General features: G+C 42.5%; 2 protein-coding genes across 3 annotated transcripts in view; one reads left to right on the forward strand and one right to left on the reverse strand.

Moving 5' to 3' along the window:
• TCN2 (transcobalamin 2) overlaps positions 1-23,424 on the reverse strand; it is a 65,596-nt gene extending 42,172 nt beyond the window's left edge. The window contains exons 1-3 of one of the 2 annotated variants that reach the window (XM_073558329.1): positions 23,296-23,416; positions 13,449-13,556; positions 10,496-10,569 (exon numbers count right to left, since the gene is read on the reverse strand). In XM_073558329.1, the coding sequence (XP_073414430.1) occupies positions 10,496-10,562 (67 nt within the window). In that variant the 5' untranslated portion in view covers positions 10,563-10,569; positions 13,449-13,556; positions 23,296-23,416. Of the gene's footprint in view, positions 1-10,495; positions 10,570-13,448; positions 13,557-23,295 lie in introns of both variants that reach the window. The other variant, XM_073558320.1, reaches the window with a different exon arrangement.
• LOC141080620 (uncharacterized) lies at positions 12,471-17,445 on the forward strand. Its single transcript, XM_073565975.1, has 2 exons — positions 12,471-13,069; positions 15,834-17,445. Exons 1-2 carry the CDS (start codon positions 12,471-12,473, stop codon positions 15,934-15,936), a joined length of 702 nt encoding a protein of 233 aa, XP_073422076.1. The 3' UTR covers positions 15,937-17,445.
• Positions 23,425-24,288: the final 864 nt, after the last annotated feature.

The raw sequence follows: 24,288 nt of genomic DNA on the forward strand, positions 1-24,288 counted from the left end.
AAGAAACTGAGTATTATCTGACAGAATTGCAGGGGTGTCATACTTTTGGCCACAACTGTAGTCGCTTATCTCTGGCTTATTGCTAGTATGGGTTACAATACCGCATTGCGTGTGCTACACAGACACAGATGGTGGATATAATAGACTCATTGATATGCTTTTCCTATAGATAGTTAATACTAGCACAAGATCTGAAAACATACCTGTGGTAACCAGGGATGCAATGCAGTGGAAGTTCAGTGGCTTGTAAAAATATTCACACCCCTTGGCTTTCTACCTATTTTGTTACATTACATTATTCTGTGATGTATCAGCACTAAAAAGTCTAAGTTGGTGAGAAAAATGTAGGCATAACTTAAATTTATGGAATCAAATAACTAGAAATTGGCATGCGCATAAGTATTCTGAAAGACCACAGAGGCTGTAACACCATTAACCCTTCCTGACATGCGCCGCACATATATTGCTCTGCGGGAGCTGCATATCCGCAAAGAGAAGTATATGTACGGCGATGTGATCGCGGGAGCTCACACTGATCGGGTGCGGGTGTCAGCTCTGTGTGAGAGCTGACACCCTGTAGCAACACCCACGATCGGTGCTAGCAAAAAATATCATTTTTGTGAGGAAAATTTTTTTTTTATTTTCATGGCTTAACATTATAAACTTCTGTAAAGCACGTGGAGGTTCAAGGTGCTCACCACACATCTAAATACATTCCTTGAGGGGTCTACTTTCCAAAATGGGGTCGCTTGTGGAGGGTTTCCACTGTTTATGCACATCGACTCACTAGAATCATAGAATCATAGAATCGTAGAGTTGGAAGGGACCTCCTGGGCCATCTGGTCCAACCCCCTGCTCAAAGCAGGATTCGCTAAATCATCCCAGTCAGATGTCTGTCCAGCCTCTGTTTGAAGACTTCCATTGAAGGAGAACTCACCACTTCTCGTGGCAGCCTGTTCCACTCATTGATCACTCTAACTGTCAAAAAGTTTTTTCTAATATCTAATCTGTGTCTCCTCCCATTCAGTTTCATCCCATTGCTTCTAGTCTTTCCTTGTGCAAATGAGAATAAAGTTGATCCTTCTACAATGTGACAGCCCTTTAGATATTTGTAGACAGCTAATAAGTCTCCTCTCAGTCTTCTCTTTTGCAAACTAAACATTCCCAAATCCTGCAACCTTTCCTCATAAGACAGGGTTTGCAGACCGGTCACCATTCTGGTCGCTCTTTTCTGAACTTGCTCCAGTTTGTTGATGTCTTTTTTAAAATGTGGTGCCCAAAACTGGACACAATATTCCAGATGAGGTCTGACCAAAGAGGAGTAGAGGGAAATAATGACTTCACGTGATCTAGACTGTATGCTTCTGTTAATACATCCTAGAACTGCATTTGCCTTTTTTGCTGCTGCATCACACTGTTGACTCATATTCAGTCTGTGATCTATTAGTATACCCAAGTCTTTTTCACATGTGCTGTCACTTAGCCCTATTCCTCCCATTCTATATATGCTTTTTTCATTTTTATTGCCCAGATGTAGTACTTTGCATTTCTCCCTGTTAAAAACCATTCTGTTAGTTACTGCCCACTTCTCCAGTTTATTTAAATCTTTTTGAATCCTCTCTCTCTCTTCTCTAGTATTAGCTATCCCTCCTAGCTTTGTGTCATCAGCAAATTTAATCAGTTTACCCTCAATTCCTTCATCTAAATCGTTGATAAAGATGTTGAACAATACAGGGCCCAGGACAGAGCCCTGTGGTACCCCACTTGAGACATTCTTCCAACTGGATGTGCAGCCATTTACGACCACTCTTTGGGTCCGATCACTAAGCCAGCTATGAATCCACCTAACAGTTGCCTTGTCCATTCCATACTTAGTCATTTTTTCAATAAGGATTGTATGAGAGACTTTGTCAAATGCTTTGCTGAAGTCAAGATATACTATATCTACAGCATTTCCTTGATCCACCCAATCAGTGATACCGTCATAGAAGGAAATTAAGTTAGTCTGACATGACTTATTAGTTACAAACCCATGCTGACTCTGTTTGATCACTTCATTCTTATCCAGGTATTGACTTACATGTTGTTTAATAATTTGTTCAAAGATCTTTCCTGGTATAGAAGTCAGACTCACCGGCCTATAGTTGCCTGGGTCCACCTTCTTCCCCTTTTTGAAGATAGGAACAACATTTGCTCTTCTCCAGTCTTCTGGCACTTCTCCTGTTCTCCAAGAATTTTCAAAGATTATGGAGAGTGGTTCAGAAATTTCTTCTGCTATCTCCTTCAGTACTCTGGGGTGTAATTCATCTGGACCTGGAGACTTGAATTCATTTAGGTTAGCTAAGTGTTTCCTCACTATCTTTCTGTTTATAGATATCCTGGAATCCTCTATTCCCTTAATAGGACAGTGAATAACAGTTGGTGTTACATTTCCTTTCTGAGAGAAAACAGATGCAAAATAGGAATTTAAAAGTTCAGCCTTCTCAACATCCTGTCTTACCATTTCATCATTTTCATCCTGTAAAAATCCTATAGCATCTTTGACTTTTCTTTTACTTTTGACATATCCCCAAAATCCTTTATTATTGCTTTTGACATCTCTTGCAAGCCTCAATTCATTTTCAGCTTTAGATAATCTGATTTGTGCCCTGCAGATTCTGCAGACAGCATTATATTCTTCTTTAGATATGCCTCCCTCTTTCCATTTTATAAACATTTTTTTCTTCCTTTTTAGCATGTGCTTAAGTTCTGTGTTCACCCATCCTGGTTTCCTTAAATGCTTCCTATTCTTCCCTCTTTTCGGAATTGTTAACAACTGTGCTTTGAGAATTTCATTTTTCAAGATTTCCCATCCTTCCTGGACATTTTTGTCTTTAAGGATATCCAGCCATTGGATCCCTCCAATTATCTTTCTGAATCCCTTAAAATCTGCCTTTCTGAAATCTAACCTTGACGTCTGAGTCTTCACAGGTCTTCCGCCTCTAGTTATCCAAAATTCTAAAATAGCATGGTCGCTACCTCCTAGGGTTCCAGCCACTTTTACCTCCTCAACCATTTCCTCCCTGTTTATAAGGATTAGATCCAAGGTAGCAGTTCCCCTTGTTTTCTCCCCTACCTTTTGGAAGATAAAGTTGTCAGCAAGAGAGGATAAGAATTTCCTTGACCTGTTAGTTTTGCCTGAGAGAGATTCCCAACAAATGTCTGGATAGTTGAAATCTCCCATGACAACTATGTCATATTTTTTGGAGAACTTGGCCATTTGATGCATAAAGAGTTCATCCATATCTTCAGCTTGCACAGGCGGCCTGTAGTAAATGCCTACAATGGTGTCCTTTCCATTGTTCTGTCCTTGTATTCTTACCCAAACAGTTTCCAAAGAACTCCCAGTCTCTGAAGCTTCAATCTCTGTGCAGATATATGCGTTTCTAACATACAATGCAACACCCCCTCCTCGTTTATCAAGTCTGTTTCTTGCAAATAAGTTGTATCCTTCTAGTCTTGTATTCCAATCATGTGTATCGTCCCACCAAGTTTCAGTGATTCCAATGACATCATATTTCTTTTCCTGTGTTAGTAGTTCCAATTCTCCTTGTTTGTTGCCCATGCTTTGTGCATTAGTATAGAAACATTTTAGTTTGTGATTGGTTTCTCTTTCTCCAATATTTTTATTAATTAGATTCTTTCGTCTTTGTTCTTCCTTTCCACTTCTATTAGCAGAGTTCTCAATAGCATTTGTCAGGTGTATGGCTTTTTCTGGTCTTTTGCTTCCCTTCCCATGTTGTTCTAGTTTAAAGCTCTCCTTACAAGTGTAGCAAGGCGACTTCCAAATACATGCTTTCCAGTCTTCGTAAGGTGCACCCCATCTCTAGCAAGTAGTCCATCGTATAAGTAGTTCACTCCGTGATCCAGAAATCCAAATCGTTGCTGACGGCACCATCGACGTAGCCAGTTGTTCACCTGCAGAATCTTATTCCACCTCCTTGTTCCATGGCCATCCACTGGAAGGATGGAAGAGAAGACCACCTGCGCTCCCACTAAACAGGATATATACCGCTGCTTCCCTTCTGAGACCTGCAGTGCGCCCAAACAGTAGTTTTCTCCCTCATATGGGTTATCGATGTACTCAAGAGAAATTGTACTACAAATTGTATGGTGCAAATTCTCCTGTTACCCTTGTGAAAATAAAAAAAATTGAGGCGCATTAAATTTTTTGTGAAAATTTTTTTACCGTAAATGCTTATTTTTTATTTTTTCCACATTTCAAAAATTCCTGTGAAGCACCTCAAGGGTTAATAAACTTCTTGAGTGTTTTTGAGCATCTTGAGGGGTGCAGTTTTCAGAATGGTGTCACTTTTCGGTATTTTCTATCATATAGACCCCTCAAAGTCACTTCAAATGTGAGGTGGTCCCTAAAAAAATAGTTTTGTAAATTCTGTTGGAAAAGGGAGAAATCGCTGGTTAACTTTTAACCTTTATAATTTCCTAACAAAAAAAATAATTGTTTAAAAAACTGTGCTGATGTAAAGTAGACATGTGGGAAATGTTATTTATTAACTATTTTGTGTGACATATCTCTGTGATGTAAGAATTTTTGATTTTGTCAAAAGACATGTGGGAGACTCCCAAAAAGTATGGAGGAAGGTGCTGTGGTCAGATGAGACCAAAATTGAACATTTTGGCCACCAAGGTAAACACTATGTCTGGTGCCAAACCAATACAGCTTATCACCACAAGAACACCATCAACACAGTGAAGCATGGTGGTGGGAGCATCTTGCTGTAGTGGTTTTTTGGCAGCAGGGACAGGAAAAATGGTCAGAGTCAAGGGGGAAGACAGATGGTGCGAAATACAGGGATGTTCTCGAGCAAAACCTGTTTCAGTCTGTCAGTGATTTGAGGTAATAAAACACAAAAAATTCCAAGGGGGTAGAGTAAATACTTTAGCAAACCACTGTACCTCACAATTTAACTTTTTTTGTTCACTGGTGTCAGATGGTTGACTACATAGTTAAATTGGATAAAGGTGAAGTTCCTGGTGGATGATTCTGCATGTTTCTTTTTTGATGTACCCATTAGTATTAAGTTGGGTATGTACATATGTTTTTTCTTATGGGCAGCATGGTGGCTCAGTGGTTAGCACTGAAGCGCTGGAGTCCTGGGTTCAAATTCCACCAAGCACAACATCTGCAAGGCGTTTGTATGTTCTCCCCGTGTTTGTGTGGGTTTCCTCCGGGTACTCCGGCTTCCTCTCACACTCCAAAGACATACTGATAGGGAATTTAGACTGAATATTTTGACGCTACATAAATAAAATATTTATAAATATAAATATTTTGGCGCTACATAAATAAAAGATAATTTTTATTATTATTATTATTATTCAAATCCCATAGTGTACTTTCCTTACAAACTGTTGTCAATGCTTGATCAATTAAAAATTAAAAGTAGGAGCACGGTGCAAACTGCATATAAGGGGTCTCAGAATGAATAATGAATGAGTAACATATTGACACCAGGGGAAGAGTCTTGAGGAGATCATTTGCATATTCCCAGTGCCTTCTGGGATAAGTGAAGAGTCTCCGCGAGCTCAACGATCACTGGGTTTTGGCCGTTGCAGCTGAAAAGAGGAAATCGGAATTTTGGCTCATCTTTCATCGTTATTAAGAAATCTCAAGATGGAAGAGGCCAGGAGCCATTTGGTGAGCTGCATTTCTTGCTACATGTTCACAGATTTACCAGTGGAAAAGCCAAACTTCACATGCCACAAATGCAAGCTTGTGTCCCTGTTGGAGGAAAAGTTGCAAAATCTCGAAGAGAGGTTAGCTACGTTGAAGATCATTAAGGAAGGTGAAGAGTTCTTGGACAGAGCAGAATTATCTCTTCATGTTACAGAAAGAGAAGAAATTCGAAGTGCACCTGAAGAAACAGAGGAATGGAGACATGTGACCCAGAGAAGCAGGAGGATCAGGAGGCAGTCAGCACCCATACTGCTCAGAAACCAGTACCAGGCTCTCACGCAGGAAAACGATGAAGAAATACATCAGGATAAGACTTTGCCAACAAACAGCAACCTTGTACGCCTTCAGAGTCCTCCTGGATGGAGAAAGAAAAATGTTGTGAAGAAGAAACGGAGAGTGGTGGTCATGGGGGATTCCCTGTTGAGAGGAACAGAGGCCGCTATCTGCAGACCGGATATAACTTCATGAGAAATGTGCTGTCTTCCAAGTGCAAAAATTAAAGATGTGTCTGACAGGATATCAGGACTCTTCAGACCTACAGATGACAACCCATTCCTGCTACTACATGTGGGGACAAATGAAACCACAAGAAACGACCTGGAAACCATCTGCAGAGACTTTGAAGACTTAGGCAAGAAAGTGAAAGAACTGGGAGCGCAGGTGGTCTTCTCTTCCATCCTCCCAGTGGATGGCCATGGAACAAGGAGGTGGAATAAGATTCTGCAGGTGAACAACTGGCTACGTCGATGGTGCCGTCAGCAACGATTTGGATTTCTGGATCACGGAGTGAACTACTTATACGATGGACTACTTGCTAGAGATGGGGTGCACCTTACGAAGACTGGAAAGCATGTAATTGGAAGTCGCCTTGCTACACTTGTAAGGAGAGCTTTAAACTAGAACAACATGGGAAGGGAAGCAAAAGACCAGAAAAAGCCATACACCTGACAAATGCTATTGAGAACTCTGCTATTAGAAGTGGAAAGGAAGAACAAAGACGAAAGAATCTAATTAATAAAAATATTGGAGAAAGAGAAACCAATCACAAACTAAAATGTTTCTATACTAATGCACAAAGCATGGGAAACAAACAAGGAGAATTGGAACTACTAACACAGGAAAAGAAATATGATGTCATTGGAATCACTGAAACTTGGTGGGAAAATACACATGATTGGAATACAAGACTAGAAGGATACAACTTATTTGCAAGAAACAGACTTGATAAGCGAGGAGGAGGTGTCGCATTGTATGTTAGAAACATGTATATCTGCACAGAGATTGAAGCTTCAGAGACTGGGAGTTCTGTGGAAACTGTTTGGGTAAGAATACAAGGACAGAACAATGGAAAGGACACCATTGTAGGCATTTACTACAGGCCGCCTGTGCAAGCTGAAGATATGGATGAACTCTTTATGCATCAAATGGCCAAGTTCTCCAAAAAATATGACATAGTTGTCATGGGAGATTTCAACTATCCAGACATTTGTTGGGAATCTCTCTCAGGCAAAACTAACAGGTCAAGGAAATTCTTATCCTCTCTTGCTGACAACTTTATCTTCCAAAAGGTAAAGGAGAAAACAAGGGGAACTGCTACCTTGGATCTAATCCTTATAAACAGGGAGGAAATGGTTGAGGAGGTAAAAGTGGCTGGGACCCTAGGAGGTAGCGACCATGCTATTTTAGAATTTTGGATAACTAGAGGCGGAAGACCTGTGAAGACTCAGACGTCAAGGTTAGATTTCAGAAAGGCAGATTTTAAGGGATTCAGAAAGAGAATTGGAGGGATCCAATGGCTGGATATCCTAAAAGACAAAAATGTCCAGGAGGGATGGGAAATCTTGAAAAATGAAATTCTCAAAGCACAGTTGTTAACAATTCCGAAAAGAGGGAAGAATAGGAAGCATTTAAGGAAACCAGGATGGATGAACACAGAACTTAAGCACATGCTAAAAAGGAAGAAAAAAATGTTTATAAAATGGAAAGAGGGAGGCATATCTAAAGAAGAATATAATGCTGTCTGCAGAACCTGCAGGGCACAAATCAGATTATCTAAAGCTGAAAATGAATTGAGGCTTGCAAGACATGTCAAAAGCAATAATAAAGGATTTTGGGGATATGTCAAAAGTAAAAGAAAAGTCAAAGATGCTATAGGATTTTTACAGGATGAATATTGATGAAATGGTAAGACAGGATGTTGAGAAGGCTGAACTTTTAAATTCCTATTTTGCATCTGTTTTCTCTCAGAAAGGAAATGTAACATCAACTGTTATTCACTGTCCTATTAAGGGAATAGAGGATTCCAGGATATCTATAAACAGAAAGATAGTGAGGAAACACTTAGCTAACCTAAATGAATTCAAGTCTCCAGGTCCAGATGAATTACACCCCAGAGTACTGAAGGCGATAGCAGAAGAAATTTTTGAACCCCTCTCCATAATCTTTGAAAATTCTTGGAGAACAGGAGAAGTGCCAGAAGACTGGAGAAGAGCAAATGTTGTTCCTATCTTCAAAAAGGGGAAGAAGGTGGACCCAGGCAACTATAGGCCGGTGAGTCTGACTTCTATACCAGGAAAGATCTTTGAACAAATTATTAAACAACATGTATGTCAATACCTGGATAAGAATGAAGTGATTAAACAGAGTCAGCATGGGTTTGTAACTAATAAGTCATGTCAGACTAACTTAATTTCCTTCTATGACGGTATCACTGATTGGGTGGATCAAGGAAATGCTGTAGATATAGTATATTTTGACTTCAGCAAAGCATTTGACAAAGTCTCTCATACAATCCTTATTGAAAAAATGACTAAGTATGGAATGGACAAGGCAACTGTTAGGTGGATTCATAACTGGCTTAGAGATCGGACCCAAAGAGTGGTCGTAAATGGCTGCACATCCAGTTGGAAGAATGTCTCAAGTGGGGTACCACAGGGCTCTGTCCTGGGCCATGTATTGTTCAACATCTTTATCAACGATTTAGATGAAGGAATTGCGGGTAAACTGATTACTGTGCTGATGACACAAAGCTAGGAGGGATAGCTAATACTAGAGAAGAGAGAGAGAGGATTCAAAAAGATTTAAATAAACTGGAGAAGTGGGCAGCAACTAACAGAATGGTTTTTAACAGGGAGAAATGCAAAGTACTACATCTGGGCAATAAAAATGAAAAAAGCATATATAGAATGGGAGGAATAGGGCTAAGTGACAGCACATGTGAAAAAGACTTGGGTATACTAATAGATCACAGACTGAATATGAGTCAACAGTGTGATGCAGCAGCAAAAAAGGCAAATGCAATTCTAGGATGTATTAACAGAAGCATACAGTCTAGATCACGTGAAGTCATTATTTCCCTCTACTCCTCTTTGGTCAGACCTCATCTGGAATATTGTGTCCAGTTTTGGACACCACATTTTAAAAAAGACATCAACAAACTGGAGCAGGTTCAGAAAAGAGCGACCAGAATGGTGACCGGTCTGCAAACCCTGTCTTATGAGGAAAGGTTGCAGGATTTGGGAATGTTTAGTTTGCAAAAGAGAAGACTGAGAGGAGACTTAATAGCTGTCTACAAATATCTAAAGGGCTGTCACATTGTAGAAGGATCAACTTTATTCTCATTTGCACAAGGAAAGACAAGAAGCAATGGGATGAAACTGAATGGGAGGAGACACAGATTAGATATTAGAAAAAACTTTTTGACAGTTAGAGTGATCAATGAGTGGAACAGGCTGCCACGAGAAGTGGTGAGTTCTCCTTCAATGGAAGTCTTCAAACAGAGGCTGGACAGACATCTGACTGGGATGATTTAGCGAATCCTGCTTTGAGCAGGGGGTTGGACCAGATGGCCCAGGAGGTCCCATCCAACTCTACGATTCTATGATTCTATGATTCTATGACACAGCAGAACCTGCGACTTCTGCTTCAGTCGCCAGGCCAGGCGCAGTTGTATTCACTCTGCAGGTGATATAAATGTCAGAAACAGAAGCTGTAGACTGCGGGCTCTGACCAGCCACTAAGATTAGAGTACCTAGAACCTGTAGTGCCGTCCAGTCCGCAGTGTGGGCTGTCCAGCTGGAGTTATCAGCTCCCTGCTCCAGCCAACTGGAGAACACTATACCCTACTAAGGCTTCCAGCTTGCTGCTGGAAGCTGTCAGATATAGCTTTGTGTTTCCATGGCTAGGTGTGCGTCTTCTGCTCCTAATTGGTTTAGTGAATTCCCGTTTTGACTACGGCTTGTTTCAGACTATTCTTACGGATCCTGATTTTGTCCTCGGTTGTAACCCTGCTTTATGACCATTTTTACCTCCGGATGGAAGCCTTTCCATAGTAGCATTCTTCTGAGTCCTTCTGTAAGACCAGATCCTAGTATGGGGGTTAAATGGTACTGTGGGTGGCACGGTGGCTCAGTGGTTCAAATCCCACCAAGGACAACATCTGCAAGGAGTTTGTATGTTCTCCCCGTGTTTGCGTGGGTTTCCTCCCACATACTAATAGGGAATTTATATTGTGAGCCCCATCGGGGACAGTGATGATAATGTGTGCAAACTGTAAAGCACTGCGGAATATGTTAGCGCTATATAAAAATAAAGATTATTATAAAAATAAAGATTATTACTGTGATTTCTCTGGAGTCTGCCAGACGGAGTGGCTTGTGCCAAGTCTTTCCGAGGCAGCCTCTTGAACCCGTGGCCTCAGGCAGATGTTGCACATACAGTATTAACGCTTCCAAAAGTGGGTTTCGTTATTTTACTCACCACATAACTTCACTGATACAATAATGGCTTGCATCAAAGTAATCAGGATTCGCCAGTTTAGAGCCATTATTTATCTGTAAGAGAAAACAATCTTGTATCAACAGAAAAATTTATATTGTGAATAAATCCATTACAGATATCCAAAAATGTCAACGGAATTTCTGGGTCCATGACACAAGAGCTGATATACCATATACAAAGTCTGTGCTGACTGCACATGGGGCCATAAAAGCAGCTGATCCACTATTACCTTACAAAATAGCATTTGTCCCAAGTGTCTGCATGAATACTTATAGGACTGTGTTAGGTCCGGTCTTCTCTTCTGGTGGCCAACCCAACTCAGAAGGGAGCACGCAGCCACATCATAACACTGGCCTGGGAATGCATATGGCTGGCTTGGCAATGCGAAGCTATGTCTCTTCTCCTCAGTGCCTTATTAGACATATGACAGAGAAGGAGGACAGACTGTGTCAGCCGATAATGGCTGACAGGGAACTCTAAGGTCATGGGTTGGCATCCTTAGCCTGGGAATCTAAGAAGGACCTATGATGGAACGTGACAATTTGATGCAATGCACTGTAGAAGGCAATGTCAAGAGATGGACTGTATATGAATGTAGTTACGAGGGGACAGTAAGTGATACATGTATGATCAGTCTTGGTGATGACTGTTCTGTCCAGCCATATAATTGCTGTCTAGAAAGTCATTTTTGTGTGTATTAATCCTTCATATATTTCATACTGTAAGGTAACAGCACCACCTGCTGGCCGTTTAATGCACAAATTCTAGTTTAATTTGCAATGTATTGTGGGATTGTTCCTGTTACATCATAGTCTTGTTTATGACACTGTGAGGGGAACAGCAGCCATTATTCCTCCACGTGTCTTAGGAGAAATTACACCATTCGTGATCTTCATGCTTCTTAAACAGCCTGCTCTAAGCATAGTTGGTAAGCGCTATCTAGGTTTTATAATCCTGTGTTTATAACGTTTGTTGTATTAAATAGGTAATCATTACCTATGTATTACCTCATGGTACCTATGTATTACCTCATGTTACCTATGTATTACATCATGGTACCTATGTATTACCTCATGGTACCTATGTATTACCTCATGGTACCTATGTATTACCTCATGTTACTGTGTATTGCAGACTATCTGTATTTTATACTCTGTGCAGTTATATATTCTGAAATGCTCCTGTTATTGCATCCTATAGTTTCACCCTTTCCTGTCATATCTGCAATCAATAAAAGAAGGTTACAATTTTACAGCCTCTTTTTCTTAAAGAAGACAGGGGGTTTAGCTACATGTCTCATTGCACACCCTGCTAACGTGTATGAGGACAGTATACTGAAACAACTGCTGAGAACAAGCTCAGAAGATCTGACGTTACAGAGCCCGCCATTATCCAAGCATACGGATATTGCAGCAACCTCCTAACGGTCGGACCGAATAATCGGACCATACGGAGCCGACAAAGGGGTATCACAGCGGTCGCCTAACTGTTGAATTATGTCTCAAGGACGAGCATCCTCTTTCAAGATGAGATCACGAGTTGGTTCTTCCAAGACAAGACAACTTTATTCTCATTTGCACAAGGAAAGACTAGAAGCAATGGGATGAAACTGAATGGGAGGAGACACAGATTAGATATTAGAAAAAACTTTTTGACTGTTAGTGTGATCAATGAGTGGAACAAGCTGCCACGAGAAGTGGTGAGTTCTCCTTCAATGGAAGTCTTCAAACAGAGGCTGGACAGACATCTGACTGGGATGATTTAGCAAATCCTGCTTTGAGCAGGGGGTTGGACCAGATGGCCCAGGAGGTCCTTTCCAACTCTACGATTCTATGATTCTAAGACATCATCCATCAGCAATGCCGCCACTATTGCCCACGCAAAAGCTGAAGCGGCAAAAGCAAGAAGCACCTTTGCTGAGCAAGAGATAGAATTGAAACTACAATAAGCATCGATGGATGAAGAAAAAGCACGCCAACAAGCATGCCTGGATGCTGAAAAAGCGTCACTGGATGCAGAAAAAGCACGCCAACAAGAATGCCTGGATGAGGAAAAAGCGTCACTGGATGCAGAAAAAGTAAGCCAACAAGAATGCCAGGATGAAGAGAAAGCGCGCCTTGAAGCAACATTACAGAAACTTGCTATTGAAAAAGAAACAGCAGCTGCCATAGCAGAAGCCTTAGAAGCTGCCGTATATTCTGACGACGAACACAGCAGACGCAGCAGTGTGCTAGGCCTACAGCAAGTTACTCACGATCCATTGCCGCGTACTGCAGAGTACGTCCATCAGCATTCCAAATCAAATGACGATCCAGACCCACAGGCGAAGACAGAGCATTTTGTCAACAAGTCAAGCCAACCAGATAATTCGGACCCCCAGAAAGCCAACTATCAGTCTCCCTACCAAAAGCAAGGAAATACACATTGGGATGATACTGACTACAATAATCTTTCTCCAGAACAGAAGATCTGGAATCTGTCCCGACTTAAAGAGAATCCCTTCGCTTCAGAAAGGTACTACAGCAGTTGGACCAAGCCAGAGACATCTAACAGGTATGATCGCACAGCACACATGTACTCTGACAACACTCCATCAGCTGGCATCAGTGCCAATCAAGCCACAATGGTCTTTGCCAAGTTCCTTACTCGACATGAGTTGGTCACTAAAAATACCATAAGAGACATAGGTCTATCATGTAGTGAAGAAGTGGATCTCTTGTTAAAATGGCTAGGAAGTGAGTCTGCCGAACGCGCAAAGAGAATCAGAGACATTAATGTAAATTATCCAGATGTCGGCCTCAAAAGAATTTGGAATAGACTTAATGAATGCTATGGCTCAGTAGAGGTTATAGAAAGTGCCTTGTTTAAAAGAATAGAGGACTTTCCTAGAATAGCGAACAAGGATTATTCAAAGCTCAGAGAATTAACTGACTTGTTAATGGAGTTGTCTGTAGCAAAAGCAGAAGGAGATCTTGTGGGGTTGACATATCGCGACACTGCTAGAGGTGTGAATCCCATAGTTCAAAAACTCCCATATAACCTGCAAGACAAATGGGTTACATATGGTTCTAGGTATAAACAGACTTACAATGTACCATTTCCTCCATTCAAAGTGTTTGTAGATTTTGTCTCAGAACTAGCCACAATTAGAAATGATCCTAGCTTTGATTTCATGCTATATTAAAGATAATCGGGGAGCTCACTGTTTATTATCTGGTGCTCAGAGGTAAAATCCAACAATGAATATAATACAATAGGGTTAAAAGACTGAAGGATTGTGAATCCTTTTGGATCCACACTCTACAGACCCTGGCACCACTAGGGTTAAATAGGGAGTACGAGATTGTGTGCTAGTTGAGCCATTATTGAGTTTTGGTTATGCCACTTGGTTTTTGATGACTGTTCTACTGTACTTTGTCTATCAGATATTTTTACCATTGAATTTGTAACTATCCTGCAATGACTTCTGTAATTTATGGTACCTTACTAATGTATGCATTGACATTATGACATGTTTCAAGAATGAAAGACATTTATTTATAAACAGTGGGAATAATCATCATATGGAGTATGGAATGCAATTTTTATACACTATATACAGTCATGTGTAAAAGTTTGGGCACCCCTATTAATGTTAACTTTTTTTCTTTATAACAATTTTGGTTTTTGCAACAGCTATTTCAGTTTCATATGTCTAATAACTGATGGACTCAGTTATATTTCTGGATTCAAATGAGGTTTATTGTACTAACAGAAAATGTGCAATCTGCATTTAAACAAAATTTGACCGGTGCAAAAGTATGGGCACCCTTATCATTTTCTTGATTTGAACACTCCTAACTACTTTTTACTGACTTCCTGTAGCGCTAAATTGGTTTTGTAACCTCATTGAGCTTTGAACTTCATAGCCAGGTGTATCAAATCATGAGAAAAGGTATTTAAGGTGGCCACTTGCAAGTAGTTCTCCTAGTTGATTCTCCTATGAAGAGTGGCATCATGGGCTCCTCAAAACAACTCTCAAATGATCTGAAAACAAATATTATTCAACATAGCTTTTCAGGGGAAGAATACAAAAAGTTGTCTCAGAGATTTAACCTGTCAGTTTCCACTGTGAGGAACATAGTAAGGAAATGGAAGAACACAGGTACAGTTCTTGTTAAGCCCAGAAGTGGCAGGCCAAGAAAAATATCAGAAAGGCAGAGAAGAAGAATGGTGAGAACAGTCAAGGACAATCCACAGACCACCTCCAAAGACCTGCAGCATCATCTTGCTGCAGATGGTGTCACTGTGCATCGGTCAACAATACAGCGCACTTTGCACAATGAGAAGCTGTATGGGAGAGTGATGCGAAAGAAGCCGTTTCTGCAAGCACGCCACAAACAGAGTCACCTGAGGTATGCAAAAGCACATTTGGACAAGCCAGTTACATTTTGGAAGAAGGTCCTGTGGACTGATGAAACAAAGATTGAGTTGTTTGGTCATACAAAAAGGCATTATCCAAAAAGGCGAAAAAACACAGCATTCCAAGAAAAACACTTGCTACCCATAGTAAAATTTGGTGGAGGTTCCATCATGCTTTGGGGCTGTGTGGCCAATGCCGGCACCGGGAATCTTGTTAAAGTTGAGAGTCGCATGGATTCAACTCAGTATCAGCAGATTCTTGACAATAATGTGCAAGAATCAGTGACGAAGTTGAAGTTACGCAGGGGATGGATATTTCAGCAAGACAATGATCCAAAACACCACTCCAAATCTACTCAGGCATTCATGCAGAGGAACAATTACAATGTTCTGGAATGGCCATCCCAGTCCCCAGACCTGAATATCATTGAACATCTGTGGGATGATTTGAAGCAGGCTGTCCATGCTCGGCGACCATCAAACTTAACTGAACTGGAATTGTTTTGTAAACAGGAATGGTCACAAATACCTTCATCCAGGATCCATAAACTCATTAATAGCTACAGGAAGCGACTAGAGGCTGTTATTTTTGCAAAAGGAGGATCTACGAAATATTAATGTCACTTTTATGTTGAGGTGCCCATACTTTTGCACCGGTCAAATTTTATTAAAATGGCACTCTGCATTTTAATAAAATTTTCTGTTAGTACAATAAACATCATTTGAATCCTGAAATATAACTGAGTCCATCAGTTATTAGATATATGAAACTAAAATAGCTGTTGCAAAAACCAAAATTGTTATAAAGAAAAAAGGTTAACATTAATAGGGGTGCCCAAACTTTTACATATGACTGTATGCCTTATTAATGTGACATTTTGTATTTTAATTTTTTCTTTTTTCTTTTTGCATTTAGTTCCACTCAGATAACGCACGGGGGAATTGACTTCCCTTTCCGAGATATTATTCATGGTGGCGGCGCATCAACTTCCTCCTCTCAACACCGGTTTCTTATTTGACTGGGCTCGGGTGTCACGGTCACGTGTGTCTGGACACAGCGACTACCGCAAGGCGAACCCATGTGATGCACGTGACCCTGGATACACTGCCTCCAGTGGGGCGAATTTAAATAATAAACACATGCAGCTGGATACACCACCTCCAACTGGCGAATTTAGACATTACACGTATATACAAGTCTGGAAACCCCGCCTCCAGTAAGGCGAATTTAAATAATAAAGGGGGAACCTGGGAAACATTAACAATGGTGGGCCCTGCGATAGGGAATAGGGAAGTGGAGACCTCCTGAGCTCCCCTGAGCCAATGTCCCTGCACTCCTAACGTTCCCTATGCCGGTTCCGCACCGGACGCGCAACAGGAATCTAAAAACCCTAGCTCGTCCTGACCTATACCCTCACTAGGGAATTGGTCGGTGCAGAAACTAATCCCACCACTGCACTAAAACACACATGAGGAAAGATGACAAAACAGGGGAAACACCTCTTAGCTTTGCACTGTTGCGTACGCTCCTAGCAACAGAGCCCACCACCTGTGTGCATCTTCTCCTCCACCCGGATCCATCACCATAATCGGATCCATCACCATAGTGCAGTCTTGGAGCGGAGTCCACCACCAATTGCAGCAGTCCAGTAACAGAGTCCCAATGAGGAGTTCAGCTTCTGCCCAAAAAGTCAAGCATGCTTGAGTCCAGCTCTCAGCAACCAGGTCCAGCATGGTGAGTGCAACTCTCACCATCGTCGCCACTCCACCAAGCCATGCAAACACCTCCTGCCGACACCATAAACTGTGACTCCACCACGCCATGCCAGCCCTTCTTGCAGACCACCTAGCTGCCACTCGTCCCCTCTGGCTGGGCTGCGCAGGACTCATGTTCAGCTCCTTCATTCACCCAGGCTTCCTTGTGACAGACTAACACACAATCAATATCACCAACGGTGATTGAACCCACCTGGCTCCCTTTTATAGAGCCTAACACCTGATTTGTAATTGCGTGCACACTAACCCTAACACTAAGGTGCGATACCACTCACCACCACCGGGCAACTTAGAATGAAACACCACGTGTAATAATTCTAATGGCCACCGGGGGCAATCACATCACTTTGGCACCTAGCCAAAGGAAAAAGTTCAACTTTGTCGATTTAAACTGTCAGATCCAGCCTGGATCATGACAATTGCTATCTAGAAAGTCATTTTTGTGTGTATTAATCCTTCATTTATTTCATACTGTAAGGTAACAGCACCACCTGCTGGCCGTTTAATGCATAGATTCTAGTTTAATTTGCAACAATGTATTGTGGGATTGTTCCTGTTACCGTATTTTTCGGACCATAAGACGCACTTTTTTCCCAAAAATTTTTGGGGGAAAGTGGGGGGTGCGTCTTATGGTCGAAATATACTAACCTCCGGAGGCTGGTGCGGGTGCCGCGGGGCTCTGTAGTGCGGTGGTGGCAGCGGGCTGTGCTCCGGTGCAGGGGTAGCGGCTCTCTGTGCTCCGGTGCAGGCGCGGCTCCGCCGGCATTTCCTCCAAGCCTGGAGGCCCCGCACATCCCTTGCTGGCCGCCGCCATGTTGCGGTGGCCTCCGGGAACATGGACGCCGGGAAGATGGCCGCCGGTTCGGGGACGGCGCATGCACAGGTTCAGATCTCGTCCCGAGATCTCGGGCGACGAGATCTCGTTGCCAAGATTTGAATCTCACCCCCCGAGATCTCGGGACAAGATCTGAACCTGCGCATGTGCCGTCCCCGGACCGGCGGCCATCTTCCCGGTGTCCATGTTCTCGGAGGCCACCGCAACATGGCAGCGGCCAGCAAAGGCTGTGCGGGGACCTCCGGGCTTGGAGGAAATGCCGGCGGAGCCGCCGCCGCCCCTGCATCGGAGCACAGAGAGCCGCCGCCGCCCCTGCATCGGAGCACAGAGAGCCGCCACCCTCACCCCACAGAGCCCACCTACTCCAGCTCCAGCACAGCACAGCTGCCCCAGCCCCAGCACACCCCAGCTGCCCCAGCACAGCTGACCCAGCACAGCACAGCTGCACAAGCACAGCACAGCTGCCCCAGCCCCAGCACAGTACAGCTGCCCCAGCACAGCTGCCCCAGCCCCATCACAGCTGCCCCAGCACAGCTGCCATAGCCCACCTGCCCCAGCACAGCCCACCTGCCCCAGCACAGCCCAGCTGCCCCAGTACAGCCCAGCTGCTCCAGCACAACCAACCTGCCCCAGCACAGAGCCGCCACCGCACGAACCTGGACCACTGAATGACCCCTGTGACCACTCCTCCACCTGTGCCGAATCCCTTCCCAGGTTAGCTGAATTCGGACTGTAAGACGGACCCCCATTTGACACATTATTATTTTTTTCCCTATTTTCCTTCTGAAAATTGGGGTGCGTCTTATGGTCCGATGCGTCTTATAGTCCGAAAAATACGGTACATCATAGTCTTGTTTATGACACTGTGAGGGGAACAACAGCCTTTATTCCTCCACGTGTCTTAGGAGAAACTACACCATTCGTGATCTTCATGCTTCTTAAACAGCCTGCTCTAAGCATAGTTGGTAAGCACTATCTAGGGTTATAATCCTGTGTTAATAACGTTTGTTGTATTAAATAGGTAATCATCAGCTATGTATTACCTCATGGTACCTATGTATTACCTCATGGTACCTATGTATTACCTCATGTTACTGTGTATTGCAGACTATCTGTATTTTATACTCTGTGCATTTATATATTCTGAAATGCTCCTGTTATTGCATCCTATAGTTTCACCCTTTCCTGTCACATCTGCAATCAATAAAAGAAGGTTACAATTTTACAGCCTCTTTTTCTTAAAGAAGACAGGGGGTTTAGCTACATGTCTCATTGCACACCCTGCTAACGTGTATGAGGACAGTATAATGACACATGTGCTGAACTGCTCCGTTTAGTCTACTGACCTGATAAAGATGAGTGCTATACTTGGCTACTTAAAAGTCTATGCAGAACTAAATATTTGCATCAGCACTGAGCAAAGGATAACCTAGCGACTTCTCAGAAACTATCAAACGCTATGACAGTTTTGCATAGCTTGTGGTCAAGAGGAATATGTGCAATCCATGGAACATCAGTATTGCCATTTTTAGATTTCTGATATGAAGTAGAAAGACCATTACACAATCATAACTCCAGGCTCATTCTCTCTGTGTTGCATTTACTTTGTCAAAAACTTATTTCAAAATTATTTATTCCATTAGTTGACTATTTGGGGCACAGAGTTAGATGGTTATGATGTATCTGCTGTAACAATGCATTTAAATAAAATCAGACACTTGTCTCTTACATTTTGATCATGCAAAAAAAATTGTCACTTCCTTATGTCAAAACGTTTAAAATTTTCAATTAAAAATTGCTTTAGAAACAGAACCTCGTTGTCGCCAGATTATCAGGCATTGTGAATTAACAGGCAGTCACAGAAAATCTACAAACTGTATTTGTAAAGGAGTAGGAACATAAACTGCCGATAACATGAATTGTGTCATTTTATTTCATTAAATCTTATAATTAATTATTACTGGTTTTGGTCTATTGGCATGCTACATAACGCTAACGCTAAATCAGAATTCTTATCTATATTATCTGATGCTCTCTGACAGGAACCTGTCACGTCATTTTGCCCTAATAAACTTTTCTTAAAGAAGAAGTCCCATGAAAGTTCTTATCCTATTAATATATTGCAGTCATCAAGTTATATAGCACTGTGTACTTACAATTGTCATTTTGCCTTTCTACCCAATTACCGTAATTCTTCTGTTTCCCATTAGGTCTATGACATCATGTGATTAAAAACTGACTAGCTGAATCCTTCTAAGTAGGAATGAGTGAACCTGCACTCGTATATATATCCCGTATCCTGGTATACTGTATGTCTCACCTTCCATCCACTCCCCCGCAACGCAGTGTCCTCTCCTAAAGTCGGCTACTGACTTCAGCATGAAACTGACGGGAGTGCATGACATCACTTCCATGAACCCCCAGTCACATGTGAACCAACGTCACCTGCTGGCCTCTAATTGGCTGTCAGCATGTATTGTTGTTCGAGGACCCGACGAGTCTATGCACTGCAATACACTTCAACTGAATGTGTGTCTGAGGACCCACATCCAGTTGTACTTTGTGCTGGCGTTGGTGGGCTCCTTGTCCGCATGGGCCCAGCTGCTAGAATTGCGTTTTTTACGCACCTGTTTGAAATCCAAAATCAGGAGTGTAACAATCAGAGGAAAAGTATAATAGAAACATGTGCACCACTTCTGTATTTATCACCCACTTCTGGCTTTGACTTTAAAATACTGAGGTAAAAACTCACCAAATACTCAGCGTGTGAACATGGCCTAACATGCTTTACTAGTTTGATCTACAATGTATTGTTCATAACCCCCTATTCTCCCGCGCATCCCCCCTACTCTGGAACTCTCTACCCCAACATATCAGACTCTCGCCTACCATGGAAACCTTCAAAAAGAACCTGAAGACCCACCTCTTCCGAGAAGCCTACAACCTTCAGTAACCACCGATCCACCAAACCTCTGCACAACCAGCTCTACCCTCACCTACTGTATCCTCACCCATCCCGTTGTAGATTGCGAGCCCTCGTGGGCAGGGTCCTCTCCTCCTGTACCAGTCGTGACTTGTATTGTTTAAGATTACTGTACTTGTTTTTATTATGTATACCCCGCCTCACATGTAAAGCGCCATTGAATAAATGGTGCTATAACAATAAATAATAATAATCCTGTCCTGTCGTATGTCATTGCTCAAGAACTGATCTCAGTGCAGGGTACAGAGATTATGACAATAATAGGATGACTTGTGTATCTTATTTTAACACTGTATATTTTATGCTGAGTTCTGTTATTCCTTTTATGCACTGGTATATGATCTACTGCCCCTCCATGGGGTACAGCTGTTACATTTTGTCCCTGAAACATACATCTCTTTTTATGTCTTAGTTAATGTTCTACTCTGGAACGCAAGAGAAGTCCGGCAACCTAAGGGTAGTCAGGTCGCTGAGTTCAGATGGGGAACTATGCCCATAAGTACAGGTGATTCTTCTGTAGAGATGATGGGTTTAATACTTAGATAATAATTACAATTGCACAAGCAGTCAGCAGATCACAGAAACACACAGTCAGCAATTGTGAGGGGGAAGCAGAAGACCTGCACTATGTGCAATAAATGTCTTCCAATTATCTAGGAAGAGACCTTTGACATCCTGCAGTGAGCTGATCTGTGAAGGTTCATGAAGCTGGCTATGCATAAAATGTCAACATGACATTACAAAAGACCCAAATCCTCTCAAACATACAAATGTAATGGTACACAAATGTAGGGACCACCAGGGGCGTAACAATACCAGGTGCAGGAGCGGCAGTTACACCCCAGCCCTGGAGAGTATGGGAAGATCAGCTCTAGTAAAGACCTGAAATAGTTGGGGACACTATTAGACATTTTATTTGTGGTGAAATCCAGAATGTGAGCACGTGGCAGAGATTTCTGTAACAGAAGGATGTTCCACAACTGGGACTTTTTTTGTATGTCCCTGTGATTTATACAAACGTCTTTTTGATATACGGGACACACTTTTGCAATAAAACTGCTGATTACTAAAGTACCGTGAATATACGACTTATGAAATGAGTCTTAATGCAGTTATGTGCATGAACCTCTACCATGCAAAATTATTGTGTGCTATGCATCACCAGGTCAGTGGCTCACGTCGGGGCTTATGTCTGAACTACCCCCCCAAATGGGATTCGGACGTATGCGCCGTCAGAGCGAGCATGTGCTCTGCCATGAATCATTTTCGTATGTGGGCGCCTACTGGAGGCAGGCACGCAGGTGCAGTCTACTACATCTGGAAGTCGGCCTCAAGTAGGCATATATGGTAAGCCTGAGAGTGATGCACGGCAGAGCGCACGTTCATTCTGTCAGCACCATTACAGACTATGGCGCCGCAGGCACATACGACCAAATCCCGTCTTGCAAGGGGGAATTCCAACATAAGCAGGGGGATTCGGACGTAGGCCCCGACAGGGCCAGCCAGACGTGTACAAGACGATTCTTCCCAACAAGCACCTTCTTCCCAAGAAGCAACACTCCTTGAAGGGAATAGCCCCAAGATGTAGTCTGATTAGATGAGGTAGGCCATACACATGTCACTAGGAAAAAACACTGTATTTGAAATTGGAAGCACTTAGGTATAGTAGAGCTAGGAGCATGTGGATGTCTTATTACGGCTATGCACAAATCGGATGTAGCGCTGAGCAGTAACACGGCCCTCGTGTGTCCATAAAGAACAACCATCGGGATAGTTGTTGCTTCTATACTATAGCATGCAAAAAAAAAAAAATAGATACAATAATTTTGACAGTCATGTTTCAACATTTGAAAAGCATAACCCTTGGGGTTTGTGCACACAAAAATTTTTTTTTTTAAATTCTGAAACATTTTTGTTCCCTTCTCAAGCAGCCTTTTGATTGGACAGTGCCTAGTTTTAAAAGGCTTCTTACAGGAGCCACTTTTAAAGAAATGACATGCACTCTCTCTTTTTTTTTTTCCCACCTGATATTTTTCAAAACCTGAAGCGGAAAAACATGCTGAAGACACTGAATCTATAAGCAGCAAAATGGAATCTTGAAGCGATTGTTTTTTCCAAGCAGACCACCTCCAAAAATTCTACAAAAAACTGTGAGCACCTATCATGACGTGTCATGTGTCAGGTGTGGATGGTCCTTCACATCAGCGTGAACTGGTCATGGGTCCCATCCATCCATCCTGTGAACATTTTTTTTCCTTTTTTATCATGAATTATTTTGTTGAAAGGTCTTTATGATCCATTGCAAAAACCTGCTGGCACTGTGACGCTAAGTGACACCACTGTGTGCGCTCCCAAGAACTGATCCATACCCGAACTATGAATTACCGTACTGCTACTTGCGATTACCGTTTCTAATGACATGTATGTGTGTTGGAAAAATTCTGAAATTATACAAAAAAAAACATTAACAAAAGTAATTTCCTACAATCTGCAGAATGCTCCTGGGATCCAGCTGACTGGCATTCACAGTACTCTCAGCACTTTCTGCCACATACCAGAAATGACCATATAGGTACAGTTATATTTATATAGCCCTGCCTACTGACCAATATTATGTGTAAATAATCTGTAAATGGTCATAGCCTAAAGAGAGAAGACGCCTACAAAGGAGAAATAAGCGACAATCAATAGTTTACGCCGGTTTAGATTGGAACACTACTACTTTAGGAAACAAAAGCCTGAGGGCTCCGCCTGCGGTACCAGGAGCCATCAGCTCACACTTACCGATCTCCACACCATAGATCACACTAAAGGCCCTCTGGATCCTCACACAGCACAATGCTGTCCCCTGCTTGTTCTCCAGCCTTGATGGTCACATGACTTCCCCCTTTCAGCCTCCCACTGAGAGGAGGAAGAGTTTTAAGGTGGAATTGTAAATGCTGCACAATGCACAAGATGTCCTCTGCTGTCACCTAGCTAAAATCATCAGTATTCAAGGCTCTAACCTCAAAGGCGGGATGCAGAAACAACACAGAAATCAGGGGCGGACCCCCCAATAGTTAAAGGGGCCCAATGTCAACCTCCGAAGCAGGTGGAACTGTGCCTCCTCATAAGCTATTGGACTGCAAAGGGCCCATGTATTGTTATTGCTCAGGGCCTCTTCTCTCTGTGTCCACCAGTGATCGAAATAAATGATCAGTGACATAAAATATGTTAAGATTTGAAGGCACAAAAACAATGCTTTTAATATCAGGTTACGGTCTGGATCAGCCGAATGGACTTGATTCTTAAAGGGAACCTGTCAGCTCGTTTTTCCGCAATAAGCTGCTGCCACTGCCTTTCGGGACTTATCTACAACATTCTGTAATGCTGTAGATAAGCCCCCGATCTAAAGGTACTGTCACACTTAGAGATATCGCTAGCAATATCGCTATAACTTGTGACGTTATAGCGATATTGCTAGCGATATCGCTGTGTGTGATACTTACCTCCGACCCGCTGGTTATCGCTGATCGCGCGAGAACAGGCTGGACTGTTTCTCGTCGTCAGCTTCCTGCGGCGCTTCCTGCTGTGACGACGAGCGACGCGTGGGCGGGAGGACGTTAGGATCGCCTGGTGTGACAAGTAAGTAGCGACCCCCCGTCCCCAGCGATGTCGCTAGTGAGATCTGCCTGTGTGGCAGCTCACTAGCGACCACTTAGCGATGTACCAGCGATCCTGACAGCATCATATTGCTGGTCGGGATCACTGGTACATCGCTAAGTGTGACAGTACCTT

The sequence above is a fragment of the Dendrobates tinctorius genome, unplaced genomic scaffold, assembly GCF_039654945.1.
Source record: "Dendrobates tinctorius isolate UK_male_01 unplaced genomic scaffold, ASM3965494v1 ptg000003l, whole genome shotgun sequence".
NCBI lineage: Eukaryota > Metazoa > Chordata > Amphibia > Anura > Dendrobatidae > Dendrobates > Dendrobates tinctorius.

Bases quoted from the DNA above. Each gene is read 5' to 3' on its own strand.
- LOC141080620 (XM_073565975.1), top strand. From the start codon at position 12,471: ATGGATGAAGAAAAAGCACGCCAACAAGCATGCCTGGATGCTGAAAAA. The intron at 13,070-15,833 runs GTATGATCGCAC...TTTTGCATTTAG, and splicing joins AAGCCAGAGACATCTAACAG to TTCCACTCAGATAACGCACG.